We start from the raw sequence: 21238 nt of genomic DNA on the forward strand, positions 1-21238 counted from the left end.
CCTGTTCACAGAAATGGAGGGAGTTTGGATGGAAAAACTTGATAAGATATTTTATTACACCCTTTCAGAAATCCCATTATGATAGTAACCTTCCTATTTGCTGGAGAAATTGTGGAAATCAAAATGCAAATCATTATCATATTGTTTGGGACTGCCCTGTTATCAAAAACTATTGGATGGGGATACACAATGCCCTACAAGACACCTTTAAATGTGAAATACCCTTAGAGAGTAAGACCATATATTTTGGATATATACTTCAAGAATGGGTGAAAAGAGATAAATATTTAATGAATATACTGTTGGTGGCTGGTAAAAAGACTCTTACTCGGAAGTGGTTATCACAGGAGAGCCCAACTTTAAATGCATGGATGGAAATTTACTGGACATTTACAAAATGGAGAAGATAACAGCATCAGTTAATCATAAGCTGGAACAATTTGATTCATACTAGGAAAAATGGTTTAACTGCATAATGCCTCATAGGCCTGATGTTATTCTCACAAATCAATGAATATGTTGTAAAAAAAAGATCACTCCCTACTTGTACATAGTTCTTTCCTTTTGCTTGTTTTTTCTTTCCACTCTTTTCTATAAGATACTTTGTGGAGATTTGTGATATATATGATTATATGATATATATGTACAGTGTTTGAAATACAGCTTGTTTGAAATGTTTGATGATGAACTTCAAAAAAAAATTACAAAAAAGAGGAAAGCAGGATCTCCCAGTGGCCACACATTTTAATTCCACATCCCATTCTCATTCTGATATGTCTATCCATGGCCTCCTCTACTGTCAAGATGAAGCCACACTCAGGTTGGAGGAACAACACCTTATATACCGGCTGGGTAGCCTCCAACCTGATGGCACAAACATTGACTTCTCTAACTTCCGTTAATGCCCCCCTCCCCTTCTTACCCCATCCCTGATATGTTTAGTTTTTCCCCCCTCCCTTTTTTTCTTTCTCTCTCTGCCCATCACTCTGCCTGTTCTTCATCTCCCTCTGGTGCTCCCCTCCCCCTTTCTTTCTCCCTAGGCCTCCCCGTCCCATGATCCTTTCCCTTCTCTAGCTCTGTATCCCTTTAGCCAATCACCTTTCTGGCTCTCAGCTTCAGCCCACCCCTCCGGTCTTCTCCTATCATTTTGCATTTTCCCCTCCCCTGCCTACTTTCAACTCTCTTACTATCTTTCCTTTCAGTTAGCCCTGACGAAGGGTCTCGGCCTGAAACGTCGACAGCGCTTCTCCCTATAAATGCTGCCTGACCTGCTGTGTTCCACCAGCATTTTGTGTGTGTTGATAGTGAAGATGAGGTGTATTTGTTGATATTTTCATGTTGTGTATAATGTATAAGTTTGGTGGAATTTGAATGTTGCTGTATTGTTTTTTAGAATTGCCACTACCGTATTGGTTTATATTTGAGTTTACTGCATACATAACTAGTTTATACACAAGTGTGTGGATCAAAATTCAGCTGAGATTGTAACAGCAAGAACTTTTTTTTAATCAAGCTCATTTTTTGTTTGTATTTTGATATCCTCTTTCTGCTTTAAAACATCTCAACAGACTCAAAATTATTTGTGATCCTGAATGTATTTTTCCCAGGCTACATGTGCGTCGCAACAAATGTGTGTACTGCAGGGACTGTGTGTAAGAAGATGTATTGTGCCTCATTACTAGCTGCGTGTAACAAACAGTGTCTCTGCATAGACCCTGTTAGAGGGACTAACTGTCAGTTTACATCAAACTAAATGTACTATTTTAACATTGCAAGACTACGTGTTTTAGATGCTTTTTAGAGCAGCTATTTATTGTGTTGGCTTTAGCTGACAGCTGATTGAATTGTAACCTGCACTGTGTATTCTACTCCTGGGATTGGTGGATCCAAGACCCCCTCCGAACAGATTCTCTCTGCATCAGGTCCCTGTGAATCTTATATACAATTCCTTCCCACTTACAGTTAGTTGACCTTAATATACAAGTGGTTCATTATAATTATTCATTGCATTTCACACTGATAATCTTCCAGGCAATCCCTGGTAGTTTTTTTCTTTCCTTCCTGTCACTGTTTAAAAAAATACAGACAGTGGCACTATCGATTGCTGTCAGGAAAATTGTATATTTTGCATGTGGTCAATGAAATCTCCTCATGTTTTTCAGGTCGGCATAAAACATACGAACTGTCAACTGGCTCCAATGTTCAATTTCTGATAGCTGATTGGATTGTAAGCTTCACTCTACATACCCCTTCTGGCATTAGTGGATCCAAGAACTCTCCCCAACAGGTTCTCTTTGCATCCGAGCTCTGGATGTGAAAAACAGCAGCAGATCAAATTTATTTCCAAGATCACTCTTTCTCCAGGCTAATGTACAACAGTAGTTTTTAAAAGTGAAACCAACTTTGTTCTTGTGTAACACTTTTACACTTGTGTAAACTCTGTGTAACACGTTTTTTTCAGTACATTCTTGTTCTAAAATGTGTGTTCCATTAGGTACCTTCAAAGGAGTCTGCAAAATAATTGATCATTTCCCTGAGGATGCAGACTATGAACAGGATACAGCGGAGTATTTGCTGAGTAAGTGTACTGAGAGTGTTTCACACAGTTTGAACAGTTATATTGCAAAAGGAATGTGAACTTTAAAGGCATAACGTATTCCTCTGAACTGACTATACAGTGTATCTAACCTTTGTACATAACGCATTGTTTAAGAATAGGGTCAGAAAAGTCACATTATGCAAAGACTACCCCCGAAGGGTCTTGGCCCGAAACGTCGACTGTACTCTTTTCCTGGTCTGCTGAGTTCCTCCAGCATTTTGTATGTGTTGCTCTGATTTTCCTGAGTCAGTTCACTGCATTTTAGCACCAGTATGATCTATCACCCATCTTTTCAGATTATTCTAAGTATTCATCAACAATATCTGTTTAAAAAAGTGGCTTTTTTGCTACATTGTTCTTATTTAAATGTGGGTCCTCTGTAATCTTGTGGATGACACCAAGATTGGGGGTGTGGTGGATGGGGAGGAAGTCTATGAAAGCCTGCAATGGGTTCTGAACCCGTTGGAAAAATGGGCTGCAAAATGGCAGGTGGAATTTAATGCGGACAAACGTGAGGTGTTGCACTTTGGGAGAACAATCCAAGATCAGGCTTACATGGTGAGTGGTATGGCGCAGAGGAATGTGGAAGAATAGGGGAATACAGATTCATTATTCTTGTAAGTGGCATCACAGGATTGTAAAGAGCACTTTTGAAACATTGATCTTGATAAATCAAAAGAGTTGGGGTATTCTGATGAAGTTCCATAAGAGCTGGTGAGGCCAAATTTAGAGTACAGGCAGTCCCCAGGTTACGTACGAGTTCCGTTCCTGAGTCCCTCTTTAAGTCGGATTTGTACATAAATCGGAACAAGTACATCAGTATTATTTAGCATCAGTTAGTCAAATGTTTGTCTTAGTATATAGTATATACTTTACCTTTCTATGCATATAAAACACTTAAGAAACGTATGTATTCCAATAATTAAACCACTGCATTGCTTAGTAATAATTGTAGCTTTCATCAGGGCAGGGCCTTTCATATACTCCGTTATTCTCACTTTATCCTTTAAAATTGTTCCGATCGTTGACCGACTGTAGCCTAACGTTTTTCCAATGACCGATGGATTTCAACTCTTTCCAGACACTTTATTATTTCTACTTTATTTTCAATCGCGATGGCTTCCCAACAACAGAACAGAACCTCCGTCGGCTCCTGAGGTCCACTGGGTTCTAAGGACCATCGCACTGAATTCCCTGGGTCTGAAAGTCCACCGCACTGAGACAGGTTAAGTGGGACAAGTGGGGGCTGTGCTGGGTTTGGGTACTGTATTTGATCCTCCACAATATTCCACGTGGGAATTTAAACTTGAGGTGGTAGTGTTTTTTTTTAACGAGGTCAAGTTGCAAGGTACTCGGTTGATTTCAGTAATCCTTACATACTTACAAGATGCTGCCCTTTTTTGATCAAACTTGTCAGCTAGGGTACCCTGAACTTCTGTCCTTTCCTTTTATCCCTACAGGAACACCTTGAACCTAAATTGTCCTTATTTCACCTTTAGAAGAATTCCACTTCCCAAATGTAAGTCATCTTACAAATCACTATTTTTGCTTTATTTGTCACATGAACATTGAAGCATAAACATACAGTGAAATGTGTCTTTTATGTCAATGACCAATTTTCTGTTTTGTAACTTCAAAGCATTAAATTAACTCAAGTAAACTCACTGTAATCTGCAAATTCAGGTGTTACCGAGTTTCCATTAAACAAGGTGCGCACACATCATGTGGTAGAGTAATGACATATGCAATGAATATATTTATAATATACACAAGATCACTCAAATATTGGAATGTTAAATACACAACACTCCTCCCTGCTTGGCTATAAACTTAACAGAGAATGTATCAACCATATACACAGTACGCTATATAATTTTAAAATTGCTCCATTCAGGCTTAAAGATTTCATCACTGTGGAGGTGCTTTTACTCTTGTGGGGTAACATGAGAGATAACCTGACTTGGGGGATCACTGTTTGGTGGGTGAGACTTGCAGTTGTGAAACAATCTCAGGTTCTCGGGTCTCCTTGGTGTAGTCAGAGTTGACTGAGACTGCAGGAAGTTGCTTTGATAGCAGTAGCCACCTTTCTTCTCTATCAGTTGACTCTGCTCCCCTTAACCGATCGATATGTCGTCTCCAAATGATATCAGACTAAATTTCCACTGTAGAGGAGAGTGGACTGGTTTTGTCCTAATCGTTTTGAGTACCCACTTTTCATCACTCTGTAGTCTAGTGGTCGCCAACCTGTCGATCGCAATCAACTGCTCAATCTTTGAGACTTCCCCAGTAGATCCCGAAAAAAATGAAAAATAAATACACAAATACTGTTGAGAGATTGTTTCCAGGTTGCGGGGTTTTAGTTCCGTTCTTTCTGCCCAGTGCGCAGCTCCCCCGCCACGCACTACACAGTGTACTTCAGTGGTCCCCAACCATGAGGAAACGATATGATTTGGCGATATGAAATTATATGAGTCAGCTGCATCTTTCCTCATTCCCTGTCACGCCCACTATTGAACTTGAACGCAGGCAAAGTCATCAGTCACCTAAAGCACGGCAGGCGAGAAGTGCCATTGCTACTGGCCTGGAGCGCGTACAGATGGGCGCCGGCTCTAAAACTGTTAAGCACACTGAACGTTCGTGGGGAACCCGGTGCTAAAATATTCGTAGACGATCTAATTCTGGCTCAGGGTTTCGTAAGTAGCAGAGCAGCTACGGGGATAGATCCTACGGGGTGGGGGGGGGGGGGGGGGGCGGCTGGCGCGCGTCCTGTGGCACTCCTCGCTCACTTGGTCGCTCTCTCCAGACTGCAACTGCCATGGGGACCTCTGGTCCTGACCTTGTCCTCTCACCCCACCCACGACCAGCTGCACCTGGCCAAGGCATCTGGCGGCGGGCGTACGTGAGGCTGGAGTTCGGGCCCAGAGGCCGTCTAATGAGGCAATGAAGCCCTCAAAACTGCTTCGGCACCTTGAGTCCAAGCACCCTGCACTTAAAGACAAACCCACTGAGTTTTTTCAGTGGAAAAAAACGTGAGCAAACGGGACAGAAGCTAAGTGCTGAGAGCCACGTAAACTAAATCGTGGAGTAGACTGGATATAAGGAACCTGCTTTGAGTATCGCTGCATTCCGGTCATGTTTAACCCCCACCCCCACCATCGGCCGGTCCACAAGAATATTGTCAATATTAAATCAGTCCGCGGTGCAAAAAAGCGTGGTGACCCCTGGTGTTCATACATTATTTCTACTTCCGGGTTGCAGGGTTTTACTTCTGGTCCTTTCTGCCCGGTGCGCATGCATGAAACTAACCAATTTAGTAGGTCGATCTTGCCTTTCGCTTAGGCCGAGTTAGGGGATCTTGGGCTTAAAAATATTGGTGACCACTACTGTAGTCCCTCGCCAGGAGTGTTTGTCAGGAGTGAAACATTGAATGTCCTTGTTTGAGGTGCCCTCAGTTTGACTCAGCTGTTTGTCCTGCATACTCCTTCTGAGATTGGGTTTGAGGAGATCCAAGAATGAACAGCATAGCTGTTGAGTTGTTGTTCGTGGAGTGTGCTGCATTGTGATATGCAAGGAGGAAATTGACGAGTTTCTGGTTCAGTGCTACTGTAGTGTGTTCTACTGACAGTGCTCATTGTGTGTTCTTTGGAGACAAACCTTTCTGCCAAGCTGGGTGGTACAGTGCAGATGCAATGTCTTTTTCTAGTTATTTTTAGGAATAATTGAAACTGTTCTGCCACAAACTGTGATCCATTATTACTGACTAAATTCCACCTGTCATCTTTCAGGTCACTTTTCCATCTGGTCCAGATCCCGCTGAAAGCTCTGCAAGCTTTCCTTGTTGTCTATTACACCCCCAATCTTGGTGTCACACACAAATTTGCTGATCCAGTTTACTACATTATCATCCAGATCATTGATACAGATGACAAATAACAAAGGAACATGGTTCCTTCCACTAGTCACAGGCCTGCAGTCAGAGAAGTAACTATCTACTACCACTCTCTGGCTTCTCCCATGAAGCCAATATCTAATCCAATTTAGTACCTCATCCTGAATACCTCAATAGACGATCTGAACGGATATAGCACAGTTTTCATGGGCTTTATAAAAAGGTTGTAGATGAGTGTGTCCCCATCATTGAGTCTTCCCTAATCAGAAGCCCTGGATGGACCATCACATCCGCAAACTGCTGAGGACCAGCTTGAATGAGGAGCGGCATTCAAGTCTGCGACTAACTGAAATGCATAAGGTCCAGGTAGGAACTCCGGAAAGCCGTCTCATGTGCAATATGGTCATTCTGGACCAAACCTGAATCACTGAAGATGTGATTGACAGCTGTGGCAGGACTGGAATGGTATCATCTCCTACAAGGTAAAACCAGAGATGAGGTGTCAACAAGACTTTGAACCCAGATGAGCTCAATCTCTTTTTTGTTTGCTTTGACCATCAAAACATAGAGGTACCTCCACAGTCCTCAATGACACTGTGATTTCAGTCTCTGAGGCAAATGCAAGAGCATCCTGAAGGAGGGTGAGCCCATGGACATAGACGATCTGGCTGTGTACCAAAGACCTGTGGTGACCAACTGGCTGAAGTGTTCACCAATATCATTAACCTCTCACTGAAGTCTGAGGGACCCACCTGCTGCAAAGAAGAAGTGCCTCAATGGCAAATGCCAGTAGCACTCACATCCACGATGATGAAGTGCTTTGAGAGGTTGGTGATGAACTAACTACCGCCTGAAGGGTGGCTTGGAACCACCATCATTGGCTCTTCACACAATCCTGGAACAACTGGACAGTGAAGGTGTCTCCATTGCTGCTCTTCATTGAATGTTCAGCATCCAATACTATCATCCCCTCAAGTGTAATCATTAAGCTTCAAGTCCTGGACCTCAGTACCTCCTTGTGAAACTGGATCCTTAATTTCCTCACTTGAAGTCCCCAGTCAGTTTGGATTGGCAACAACATCTGTCCCACAGTCTCCACAGCACAGGCACAATGCAAGGCTGAGCTTCGCCCCCAACTCTATTTGCTTTATAGAACCATAGAACACTACAGCACAGAAAACAGGCCATTCAGCCCTTCTAGTCTGTGCCAAAACTGTATTCCGCTAGTCCCATTGACCTGCACCCAGTCCATAACCCTCCAGACCTCTCCCATCCATGTATCTATCCAATTTATACTTAAAACTTAAGAGTGAGCACGCATTTTCCATGTCAGATGGCAGCTTGTTCCACACTCCCACCACTCTGAGTGAAGAAGTTCCCCCTAAAGCTTTCCCCTTTCACCCTAAAGCCGTGTCCTCTCGTATTTTTCTCTCCTAATCTGTGGAAAGAGCCTACTCACATTTACTCTGTCTCTACCCCTCATAATTTTTTAAACCTGTATCAAATCCCCCCTCATTCTTCTGTGCTCCAAGGAATAAAGTATACTTATGACTGTGATGCCAATGGCCAAATCAAAGGTGGTGATAAATCAGGAAGGAGATTGGAAATTTGGCTGAGTGGTACCACAACAACATCTGACTCAATGCCAGCAAGACTAAGGAGATGAGTTAAGGGTGAAAGGTGAAAAGTTCAGGGGAACATGAGTGGAAACTTCTTCACTCAAAGAGTGTGGAATGAACTGCCAAATCAAAAATGCATGCTCGATTTCAATGTTTAAGAGAAGTTTGGATAGGAAAGAGTATGGAGACCTATGGTCCCCGTGCTGGTCAATGGGAGTAGGCAGCTTAAATGGCTCAGCATGAACTAGATGAGCTAATGGGCCTATTTTTGTGCTTTACTTCTCTATGACTCAGATTAGTAACTTCAGGAGGAGAAAATCAGAGGTCCTCATTGGGGGATCAGAGGTGAAGGGGGTCAACAACTTTATCATGGTGGACTATTTGCATCATGGGCTGGTATGGAAATACCAATACACTTATGAAGGGAAACCTACAAAAGGAAGTGGTTACAGCCCAGTCCATCACGGGTAAAGCCACTGAGCACTTCTACATGAAGCACTGTCACAGGAAGTTGCACGAGTAAAGATTAGAAGGTAAGAAGGTGCAGCCAACAGGAATGGTGTTACAAGGTGTGAAAGACATTGATGGATATGTTTAGAGGATATTAGCAGGCAGATGTACAAAAAAGACGGGTTGCACTTGAATCCCAGGGAGACCAATATCCTGGTGGGGAGGTTTGCTAAGGCTACTGGGGAGAGTTTAAACTAGAATTTTTGGGGGATGGGAAACGAACTGAAGAGACTGGGGAAGAGGAGGTTAGCTTACAAATAGAGGAAGCTTGTAGACAGTGAGTGTGTGAGGGAAGATAGGCAGGTGATAGAGAAGGGATGCGCTCAGACCAAAGGCTTGAGATGCATCTATTTTAATGCAAGGAGTGTTGTGAACAAAGCAGATGAGCTTAGAGTGTGGATCAGTACTTGGAGAGATGATGTGGTGGCCATTGCAGAGACTTGGATGGCTCAGGAACAGGAATGGTTATTTCAAGTGCCGGCTTTTAGATGTTTCAGAAAGGACAGGGAAGGAGACAGAAGAGGTGGGGGCACTGTTGATCAGAGAGTCACGGCTGCAGAAAAGGTGGACGCCATGGAGGGAATGTCTACAGAGTCTCTATGGGTGGAGGTTAGGAACAGGAAGGGTCAATAACTGTACTGGGTGTTTTTATAGTAACAGGGCTATTGAGGAGCAGATAGGGAAACAGATCCTGGAAAGATGTAATAATAACAGAGTTGTCGTGATGGGAGATTTTAATTTCCCAAATATTGATTGGCATCTCCCTAGAGCAACGGATTTCGATGGGGTGGAGTTTGTTAGGTGTGTACAGGAAGGTTTCTTGACACAATATGTAGGTAAGCCTACAAGAGGAGAGGCTGTACTTAATTTGGTATTGGGAAATGAACCTGGTCAGGTGTCAGATCTCTCAGTGGGAGAGCATTTTGGAGATAGTTCTATCTCCTTTACAATAGCATTGGAGAGAGATAGGAACAGACAAGTTAGAAAAGCATTTAATTGGAGTAAGGGGAATTATGATGCTATCAAGCAGGAAATTGGAAGCTTAAATTGGAAACAGCTGTTTTCAGGGAAAGGTATGGAAGAAATGTGGCAAATGTTCAGGGGAAATTTGTGTGAAGTTCTGCATAGGTACATTCCAATGAGACATGGAACAGGAACCGTGGTGTACAAAGGCTGTAATAAATCTAGTCAAGAAGAAAAGAAAAACTTACAAAAGGAACAGAGAGCAAGGAAATGTTAGATATCTAGAAGATTATAAGGCTAACAGGAAGGAGCTTAAGAAGGAAATTAGGAGAGCCAGAAGGGGCCATGAGAAGGCCTTGGCGGGCAGGATTAAAGAAAGCCCCAAGGCATTCTACAAGCATGTGAAGAACAAGAGGATAAGGTGTGAAAGAATAGGACCTATCAAGTGTGACAGTGGGAAAGTGTGTATGCAACCAGAGGAAATAGCGGAGGTGCTTAATGAATACTTCAGTATTCACTATTGAAAAGGATCTTGGTGATTATAGTGATGACTTGCAGCAGACTGAAAAGCTTGAGCATGATATTAAGAAAGAAGGTGTGCTGGTGCTTTTGGAAAGCATCGAGTTGGATAAATCATTGGGACTGGATGAGATGTACCCCAGGCTACCATGGGAGGTGAGGGAGGAGATTGCTGAGCCTCTGGCGATGATCTTTGCATCATCAATGGGGACAGGAGAGGTTCCAGAGGATTAGAGGGTTGTGGATATTGTTCCTTTATTCAAGAAAGGGAGTAGAGATAGCCCAGGAAACTATAGACCAGTGAGTCTTACCTCAGTGGTTATTAAGTTGATGGGGAAGATCCTGATAGGCAGGATTTATGAACATTTGGAGAGGTATAATATGATTAGGAATAGTCAGTATGGGCAGGTCATGCCTTATGGGCCTGATTGAATTTTTTGAGGATGTGACTAAACACATTGATGAAGGAAGAGCAGTAAATGTATATGGATTTCAGCAAGGCATTTGATAAGGTACCCCATGTAAGGCTTATTGAGAAAGTAAGAAGGCATCAGATCCAAGGGGATGTTGCTTTGTGGATCCAGAACTGGCTTGCAAACAGAAGGCAAAGAGTGGTTGTAGATGGGTCATATTCTGCATGGAGGTTGGTCACCAGTGGAGTGGAGTGATCTCTTCTGGGACCCTTACCGTTTGTGATTTTTATAAATGACCTAGATGAAGAAGTGGAGGGATGGGTTAGTAAGTTTGCTGATGAATCACAGGTTGGAGGCGTTTTGGATAGTGTGGAGAGCTGTCAGAAGTTACAGCGGGATGTTGATAGGATGCAAAACTGGGCTGAGAAGTGGTAGATGGAGTTCAACCCAGATAAGTGTGAAGTGGTTCATTTTGGTAGGTCAAATGGCAGAATATGGTATTACTGCTAAGACTTTTGGCAGTGTAGAGGAACAAAGGGATCTTGGGCTCCGAGTCCATAGGACACTCAAAGCAGCTGCGCAGGTTGACTCTGCGGTTAAGAAGGTGTATGGTGTATTGGCCTTCATCAATTGTGGAATAGTATTTAGGAGCTGAGAGTTAATGTTGCAGTTATATAGGAACCTGGTCAGACCCCACTTGGATTACTGTGCTCATTTCTGGTCGCCTCACTACAGGAAGGATGTGGAAGCAATAGAAAGGGTGCAGAGGAGATTTACAAGGATGTTGCCTGGATTGGGGAGCATGCCTTATGAGAATAGGTTGAGTGAACTTAGCCTTTTCTCCTTGGAGCGACGAAGGATGAGAGGTGACCTGATAGAGGTGTATAAGATGATAAGAGGCATTGATCGTGTGGATAGTCAGAGGCTTTTTTCCCAGGGCTGAAATGGTTGCCACAAGAGGACACACATTTAAGTGCTAGGGAGTAGGGACAGAGGAGATGTCAGGGGTAAGTTTTTTTAACCCGGAGTGATGAGTGCATGGAATGGGCTGCCAGCAAAGGTAGTGGAGGCAGATATGATAGGGTCTTTTAAGAAACCTTTGGATAGGTACATGGGGCTTAGAAAAATAGAGGGCTTTGAGTAAGCCTAGTAATTTCTAAGGTAGGGACATGTTCGGCACAACTTTGTGGGTCAAAGTGCCTGTATTGTGCTGTTTCTATGATGTGCAGTGGAGAGTATATTGACTGGCTGCATCGCAGCTTGGTATGGGAATAGCAATGGCTTTGAATGGAAAATCCTACAAAAGATAGTACATTTGGTCCAGTACATCGGAGGTAAAACCCTCCCAAACATTGAGCACATCTACATGGACGTTGCTGTAGAAAAGCAGCATTCATCATCAGAGATCTTCACCACACAGGCTATGCTCTTTTCCCACTGCTGCCATCAAGTAGAAGGTACAGGAGCTTCAGGACTCACACTACCAGTTTCAAGAACAGTTAGTACCCCACAACCATCGGCTTCTTGACCATCCATTGAGATGTTCCCACAACCAATAATCTCACTTTAATGGACTTTTTAATCTCATTGTTACATGTTCTTGTTATTTATTTCTGTTTGACTTTGCAATTTGTTGTCTTCTGCATTCTAGTTCATTTTTTAGTGATACTACTATAGTTACTTTTCTATAGATTTGCTGAGTATGGCTGCAGGAAATTGAATTTCAGGGTTGTCTACGTTGACGCATGTGTACTTTGATAATAACATTTAGATTGAGCTTTGAGATAAAGATAAGCATGGTATGGGAAAATAATTCTTTATTAGCAGAAGTTCAAGTTCAGGATCATTAAACAGGATCTGGTAAACTAAGGCAGAGTAGCAGTTAGTACAATTCATTACCACACCACCCATCACCAATTGGATTTCAATTCCCACTGCTGTTTGTAAGGAGTTTGAAAGTTCCCTGTGACTGCATAGACTTCCTCTAGGTGCTCCAGTTTCCTCACACATTCCAAAATTGTATGGGTTTCTTTAGGGTTAGTGAGATGTAGACATGGCATGTTGCTGCTGTAAACATGGTGACATTTGTGAGCTTCCTCTAGTATATCATTGGACTGTGTTAGTTGTTGTGTATTTAATATTTCAATAATATTTTACTAATCTTGTGTATATATTGTTTGATTAAACATTCTTGTTCATTTAAATAATTAATTATAGGTTATAATTAAAAATAAGTGAATTGCATATGTCATGTTGCATACGTATGCATAGCTTAAAGTAAAGGCAAAGTTACACTCGTATTTTCAGGCTCCCACAAGTTTCTTCAAATTAATTTAATGTTTTGAATCTACAAAACATAGTATTGGTGCTGAGGTATTTTAAAACGAACCCGAGATGGAAACGGATCTGTTAAATGGAGTGAGATGTTCAAAATAAAATAAAACACAGTGGGAGCAACAGTGAGTAAAAAAGGCAGCCCGGCATGTGGTGAGACGGTTGAGTTTAAAAAAAAGCAGTCAGCACATGTTCTTTGCAAGGGAACACATATCAAGTGTTTTTTAAAGCAGTAAATAGCATTCCGGATTCATAAGAGTACCAGGTAATACTAATTATTGACAAAATAAGCAGAAATGACTGGTTATACCTGAAAAATTGATGAGTTTGATTACACAATGGGTAATTGGCTCATGTATACTGAGCATTTCGAACAGCATTCTGAAGTAAATGAAATAGCCAATGAGAAATAAATGCCAGTTTGCCAAGTGCATTAGGGTTAAAGGCATACAGTTTGGTTCAAAGTTTGTGTGCTCCAACCAAACCATAGAACCATAGAACACTACAGCACAATACATGCCCTTCAGCCTTCCATGTTGTGCTGACCCATACAATCCTTAAAAAAAGTACTAAACCCACACTACCCCATAACCCTCCATTTTTCTTTCATCCATGTGCCTGTCCAAGAGGTTCTTAAATACCCCTAATGTTTTAGCCTCCTCCACCATCCCTGGCAAATCATTCCAGGCACTCACAACCCTCTATGTAAAAAAAAAGCTTAGCCCTGAGGTCTCCCCTAAACTTGCCTCCCTTAATTTTGTACAGATGCCCTCTGGTGTTTGCTGTTGGTGCCCTGGGAAACAGGTACTGACTATCCACCCTATCTATGCCTCTCATAATCTTGTAGACCTCTATCAAGTCCCCTCTCATTCTTATACTCTCCAAAGAGAAAAGTCCCAGCTCTGCTAACCTTGCTTCATATGACTTGTTCTCCAAACCAGGCAATATCCTGATAAATCTCCTCTGCACCCTCTCCATAGCTTCCACATCTTTCCTATAATAAGGTGACCAGAATTGAACACAATATTCTTAAGTGCGGTCTCACCAGAGATTTGTAGAGTTGCAACATGACCTCTCTACTCTTGAACTCAATCCCTCTGTTAATGAAGCCTAGCATCCCGTAGGCCTTCTTAACTACCCTATCAACCTGTGCAGCGACCTGAGGGATGTATGGATTTGCACCCCAAGGTCTCTTTGTTCATCCACACTCTTAAGTAACTGACCATTAATCCTGTACTCAGTCTTCTGGTTTGTTCTTCCAAAATGCATCACCTCAAGCTTGTCTGGATTGAATTCCATCTGCCATTTTTCTGCCCAACTCTGCAGCCTGTCTATAGCCTCTTGTAACCTTCGACAACCTACAGCTCCATCCACAACTCCTCCAATCTTCACGTCATCCGCAAACTTACCCTCCCATCCTTCCGCCTTTGCATCCTTGTCATTTATAAAAATCACAAATAGCAGGGCTCCCAGGACACATCCCTGTGGCACTCCACTAGTCACCGACCTCCAGGCAGAATACTTTCCTTCTGCTTTCTTCCTTTAAGCTAATTTTTTATCCAAACAGCCAAAGTTCCACTTATCCCATGCCTCATGACTTTCTGGATGAGTCTGTCATGAGGGACCTTGTCAAATGCTTTGCTAAAGTCCATGTAGACCACATCCACTGCCCTACCCTCATCAATTTCTTTCATTACCATGAGAAGCCATCAGAAATAAACCTTGCAACTATTGTAAAAGTGACGCAGGAATATTTAGAACCAAAGCCATTGTTCAGCACAGGACGCTTTAGGTTTCATAAACAGAATCAATGGGAAGGGGAGTCTATTTCAGCGAATGTGGCTGAATTAAAGAGATTGTCTGAGCATTGTCAGTTTGGTAATGGGCTTAATGAAGGACTGAGAGATTATTTAGCTTGTGGAATCTTACAAGAAAGCATTCAAAAATGGCTCCTGACTGAAGCACAGTTCACTTTCAAACGAGCTGAGGAAATTTCTGTTTCAAAGGAAACTTCAGGTAAAAACGCAATTGAGTTGCAGCATCTAAACTGAAACCGGCCTGGCTGAACAAATTATGTTACCATTGTGGCAGGGGCTCACATACACCAAATTCACATTTAAAGGGAAAACTTGCAGGAAATGCTGCAAAGTTGGATACAGACAAAGAGCATGATGGGTAGGCAAAAATAAATGGTCTGCTTAGAGAAGAGAAAATGCTAAAATGCCAAGTAACAGTTTCAAAAAGAGAACTAATCTGCGTGCTGTTGATGAAAAATCTGATAGTGATTAGAGTGATGTGTAGCCTTGAGATTTACAATGTGAAAGCTAACAATAGACAAGCAATACAGCTTATGCCAGAAGTAAATGGGAAATTAAAGTGGCTCAGCCTTTCCAGTCATTCCACAAAATGAGTTTGAATGGCATTTCAAAGATACCAACTAAGAACTTATTTTGGAGAAAAGATAACTCACAGAAACATAGGAAACCTACTGCACAATACAAGCTCTTCAGTCCACAATGATGTGCCGAACATGTACTTATTTTTACTCATAACCCTCTATTTTTTTCAGCTCCATGTACCTATTCAGAAGCCCCTTAAAAGACCCTATTGTATCCGCCTCCACCACAGTCGTCAGCAGCTCATTCCACGCTCCCACCACTCTCAGTGCAAAAGACTTGCGCCTTACACCCCTTCTGTACCTATTTCCAAGCAGCTTAAAACTGTGCCCTCTCGTGTTAGCCATATTCTCATTGGCTGTTTAATTTGCTTTAAAATACTGTTCAATTAGCTCAGTGTAAATATTCCAGTTATCCTTTGTGTAATCAAATATATCAATTTTGAAAACGCAGTCAGCCATTTCTGCTTTTTTTATGATTATTATCATCTGGTACTCTTTAGGAACCCATGAGTTCTTCTGGGTTCTGACTTGTTTTTAATACTCATTCATGTCTTCCCTTCTGAAGAATACATACCACTCTGCATTTTTTTAAACATGCTGTGCTGGGCCAAGTCTCTGCATGTGCCAGGCTGAGATTTTCTTACTCACCATTCATCACTAAGCCGGGTTCTAGGCACACAGCCTTGTGGTACACCTGTGCTTATGGAGATTGTGGAGATGTTGTTACATACATTATGGATAAATACATTAGGATGATTAAGTCCGCCAGGGCCTGATGGAATATTCCCCAGGCAGCTCCATGAGGCGAGAGAAGAGATTGCTGAGCCTCTGGCTAGGATCTTTATGTCCTCGTTGTTCATGGGAATGGTACCAGAGGATTGGAGGGAGGCAAATATTGTCCCCTTGTTCAAAAAAGGTAGTAGGGATAGTCCAGATAATTATAGACCAGTGAGCCTTACATCTGTGGTTGGAAAAGATTCTTAGAGATAGAATCTATGGGCATTTAGAAAACCATGGTCTGATTAGGGACAGTCAGCATGGCTTTGTGAAGGGCAGATCGTGTCTCACAAGCCTGATAGAGTTCTCTGAGGAGGTGACTAAGCATATAGATGAGGGTGGTGCAGTGGATGTGATTTACATGGATTTTAGTAAGTGGGGGTGTATGGGGTGTCAGGGAGAGGTAGTACCTCTGACGGGGAACACGTCGTACTCTTCTGAGTAGTTTGTCCGCATTGGTCCTCACCTGACACTCAGCTCTCACCAGTGGTTCCTCGTAGCTGTTTGCATGCAACAGCGGCCACACCCCGGGCAACGGCTTCGACTGGCCGGCAAAACCTGGTGAGGGTAACCGATGAGCCTCAAACCCTCGGTGAGTTAGGGCTTGTCTACCTACACATGCGAAGACTGAATTCGGCGGACTATGCGGAGGAGACCACCACTTTGCGGTCCAACGAGTAGAAAGGTGAACCCAGCAAAGCATTGTGGAGCGCAATCAGGGCACAGTGAGACACATAGGACACTGCTGGCCATCCACTGCATCTGTTGGAGAATAAAGTTGCATTGTTTGCTGTGTAACCAAAACTATGTAACCAGCCTTACATTTACTATGTATCCAACTTATTAGCCAGAATGAAATCTCTGTATTCTCTGTGTACTATTGAACACATCATTGCCTTGAGAATGTAGCTAACAGTGAAAGTAAGCATTTAGAGATAACGGTGGTAGATGGGATCGTGGAGTGGTGTGATGGTATGGGGACCAGTCAAGGCCGGGAAGGGGGACACGTGTTCCAGGGAGTAGACTAGAGCAAGTATGGACTACTGAGCAGAAATATTCGTGGCGAATCGAGAAGCTAATGTGCTGGTGATAAGCGTTGCAAGCGGATAGGGTATGCTAATGGAACTGAGATAGGAGACGAGGGTATGCTAATGCGACTAAGATAAGAAATTACTATAAAGAATACTGTGAACTAGGCTCGGCAGGCAATTAGTGACACGTTCATTAATTGTCTCAGCTTTTGTTTGCAAATAAAGGCTTAAATTTCTCAAAGAATCTTCTGCGTCTCCTGGTTATTTCAAGAAACCATGACACATCCGGACTTATCTCCAGCCGTCTCGACTCCATCTTGCAACTGGATACAGATAGGTCGGAACGAGAGAGTGAGGCTGACAATTTGTGCAATTCTCCCTCCAAGTCAAGTGCAAGTCATGACTCCAAACCCATTCTGCCAGAAAAAACTCCAAGATGGGCAAGTGACGAAGCAGCAGGTGTGGATACACTGGAAGCTGTAGTCACAAACCTGCACACAGGCGGCCCAGGGCATTGGGTCATTCTCTGCTGGAATGAAGCAGCAGTGGAGCTTGGCAGCCTCCTGAGTGTCTGAGCAGTCCTCTTTAGGAATCGCTCTGCTCACCTCCATGGAGGAAGGGGCTAGAAAAGGTGCCTCAAACATAGCCTGCTTCATCTTACCCTGGCCAGCACACCATGGCTTGCGGGGGATCCCACTTAGCAGTCGAACTACAAAGAAGACAAAAGTGAAGGTGCTCAACCTTAGCATGTGGAACGTGCGAACTCTGCTTGACATCACCAAGGCTATCAGACCAGAAAGAAGAACAGCCCTGGTCACCAAAGAACTAGCCTGCTATAACGTGGACATTGCAGCACTCAGCGAAACACGCCTAGCGGACAAGGGCCAGCTTACAGAATGTGGTGGTGGGTACACTTTCTTCTGGAGCGGTCGCAGCAGCACTGAACAACGAGAGGCTGGCGTTGGATTTGCCATCCGATCCCACCTCCCTTGTAAACTTGCCAAGCTTCCAGAGAGCATCAATGATTGCCTGATGACGCTTCGGCTTCCACTTGGCAATAAGAGGAGTGCAACGCTGATCAGCGCATATGCCCCAACGATGACCAACCCAGATGACATCAAAGATAAGTTCTATGAAGAACTTGACGCCCTCATAGCAGCAGTCCCGCAGTCAGAGAAGCTTATTGTCCTCGGGGACTTTAACGCCAGAGTGGGGACAGATTACCAGAACTGGGAAGGGATTCTTGGAAGACATGGTTTTGGCAAGTCTAACAGCAATGGCCTGCTGCTCCTCAAGACATGCGCTACGCATGACCTTGTCATCACCAACACCCTATTCCGCCTCCCTACCCGTAACAAGACATCTTGGATGCATCCACGCTCTAGGCACTGGCATCTGATCGACTATGTCATCACCAGAAAGAGGGACTGGCAAGACGTGACAGTGACAAAGGCCACGTGTGGTGCCGACTGCTGGACGGATCATCGACTCATAGTGTCCAAGTTTAAACTTCCCATCCTGCCTGTGAGAAGACTTCAAGGTCAGAAGACTGCAAAGAGGCTCAATGTCTCCAAGCTGAAGAGCAGCATAGTTGCAGAAGAATTTCGTGAAGACCTAGATAGCAGGCTGCTTGACACACCCCAGGATGACCACACCAGCATTGAAGAGCAGTGGACAGCTTTCAGAGATGCAGTCTACTCTACCGCTCTCGAACACCTCGGACCAGCAATCCGTAGACATCAAGACTGGTTCGATGAGAACGACGAGGAGATACAGGCACTGTTGTCAGAGAAACACCAACTGTTCAGAGCGCACCAGAACGGTCCCACATCACAAGCAAAGATAGATGCCTTTGCCACTGCAAGACAGAAAGTGCAGAAGAAATTCCGTGAGATGCAGGATGTCTGGTTCAGCAATAAGGCCAGTGAGATCCAGGGCTACACAGACAGTCACAACACCAAGCGTTTCTACGACGCTTTGAAGGCTATGTATGGACCTCAGTCCTCTGGCTCCTTCCCCTCCTCAGTGCAGATGGGGCTCGGCTGCTGACAGAAAAAGCAAATTTTGGAGAGATGGGCTAAACACTTCAACCGGGTCCTCAACCGCCCTGCTGAAATCAATGATGAGGCTATTGCTCGCCTACCTCAGGTGGAGATCAACCTGGACCTTGACAACCTCCCCACAGAAGAAGAAGTCAGAAAACCCATCAGGCAACTTTCTTGTAGCAAAGCACCAGGATCAGATGCAATCCCTGTTGAAGTCTACAAAGCAGGAGGCCCATTCATGATGCAGAAGCTGATTGAGCTCTTCCAGTCTATGTGGAATGAAGGAAAGGTCCCGCAACAGTTGAAAGATGCCAGCATAGTCCACAACTACAAGAGGAAAGGCAACCACCAGTCTTGTGACAATCACCGAGGCATTTCCTTCCTGTCCATAGCTGGGAAGATTTTGACTTGCGTCCTGTTTAATCGCTTTCTCCAACACCTTGAGCAAGGTCTCCTCCCAGAAAGCCAGTGTGGCTTCCGTGCAGAGAGTGGAACTGTCGACATGATATTTGCTGAACACCAACTCCAGGAAAAATGTCAAGTGCAGCACAGCGACCTCTTTATGACCTTTGTTGATCTGACCAAGGCATTTGATACGGTCAGCAGAGATGGCTTGTGGAAGATAATGGAGAAGTTTGGCTGCCCTAGCAGGTTCATCACAATTGTTCGGCAGTTACACAATGGCATGATGGTGAAAGTTTTGGATGATAGTGATGAGTCAGAAACCTTCCTAGTGACGAATGTTGTGAAGCAAGGATGCGTCTTCGCCCCTACACTCTTTAGCATGGTCTTCTCTGCTATGCTGAATGGTGCCTTATGTGATTGTCAGGATGGTATACACGTCAGATGCAGGACTGGTGGTGGGCTGTTCAACCTCCGGTGTCTACAGACTGTTACAAAGGTAAAGGAGACCGTCGTCAGAGACCTCTTATTCACTGATGATTGCGCCCTCAACGCCAGCACAGAGCAGAAGATGCAGAGAAATGGACTGCCTCTCACGAGCCTGTGACAACTTTGGACTTACAATCAGCACCAAAAAGACCGAAGATATGTACCAGCCCGCACCCGGAAAGCCCTACCAGGAACCACACATCACAGTAAAGGGGCAGAAGCTACTGGCAGTCGACACCTTTACTTATCTGGGCAGTACTCTATCACAAGCGATGAACATAGATGCAGAGATCAGCAACAGAATTGCCAAAGACTCCGTGAGAATGTATGGGAGCAGAGAGGACTCCGCCTTACCACCAAGCTGAAGGTTTACCGAGCAGTAGTTGTCACCACCCTCCTCTAAGCCAGCGAGACCTGGACTGTCTACAGCAGACACGCTAAACAGCTCAACCACTTCCACTTGTGCTGCCTCTGCAGACTTCTCCATGTACGATGGCAGGACAAAGTCCCAGACATGGAGGTCCTAGAGCGGGCTAGCACCCACAGCGTCTACACCCTCCTACAGAAAGCCCAAGCCAGATGGGTTGGTCATGTCGTCAGGATGTCTGACAGTCGACTACCAAAACATCTGGCTCAGTTGGAGGGCAGAAGAAACATTTCAAAGACTGCCTCAAAGTGTCCCTCAAAGACCTCAACATCAATCCCAGTAGCTGGGAATCGCTTGCCCAAGCTGGTGGAGCAGGACCTCTAAAGGTGCGTATGCAGCAGAAATAACTCACACCGCAGAGGCTCAGAGGAAACGCACCGTGCACAAGGCTTGAACTACCTCCACTTCCACTGCAGCACCTACCTTTGTGTCCCACATGTGGGCGAGCTTTCAGGGGCCGGATTGGCCTCACCAGTCACCTCCGGACCCACAGTCACAAACCCTCCACCTGACAGAAGTCGTGGTCGTCTTCAAGTCCGAAGGACGAACAACAACAACAGTAAGGCATTTGACAAGGTACCACACGGTAGGCTTACTCAGGAAGTCAGAAGGCATGGGATCCAGGGAAGTTTAGCCGGGTGGATTCAGAATTGGCTTGCCTGCAGAAAGCAGAGAGTCGTGGATGAGGGAGTACATTCGGATTGAAGGGTTGTGACTAGTGATGTCCCACAACGACCTGGATGTGGGGGTAGAGGGTGGGTTGGCAAGTTTGCAGACAACACAAAGGTTGGTGGTGTTGTGGATAGTGTTTAGGATTGTTGAA

General features: G+C 44.1%; 1 protein-coding gene across 1 annotated transcript in view; it reads left to right on the forward strand.

Moving 5' to 3' along the window:
* LOC132399480 (voltage-dependent calcium channel gamma-3 subunit-like) overlaps window positions 1-21238 on the forward strand; it is a 116230-nt gene that overhangs the window by 68545 nt on the left and 26447 nt on the right. The window contains exon 2 of the mRNA XM_059979898.1: window positions 2495-2578. Coding sequence (XP_059835881.1) covers window positions 2495-2578 — 84 coding nt within the window. The remainder of the gene's footprint in view (window positions 1-2494; window positions 2579-21238) is intronic.

The sequence above is a fragment of the Hypanus sabinus genome, chromosome 9 (genome assembly GCF_030144855.1).
Source record: "Hypanus sabinus isolate sHypSab1 chromosome 9, sHypSab1.hap1, whole genome shotgun sequence".
NCBI classification, from domain to species: Eukaryota; Metazoa; Chordata; class Chondrichthyes; order Myliobatiformes; family Dasyatidae; genus Hypanus; species Hypanus sabinus.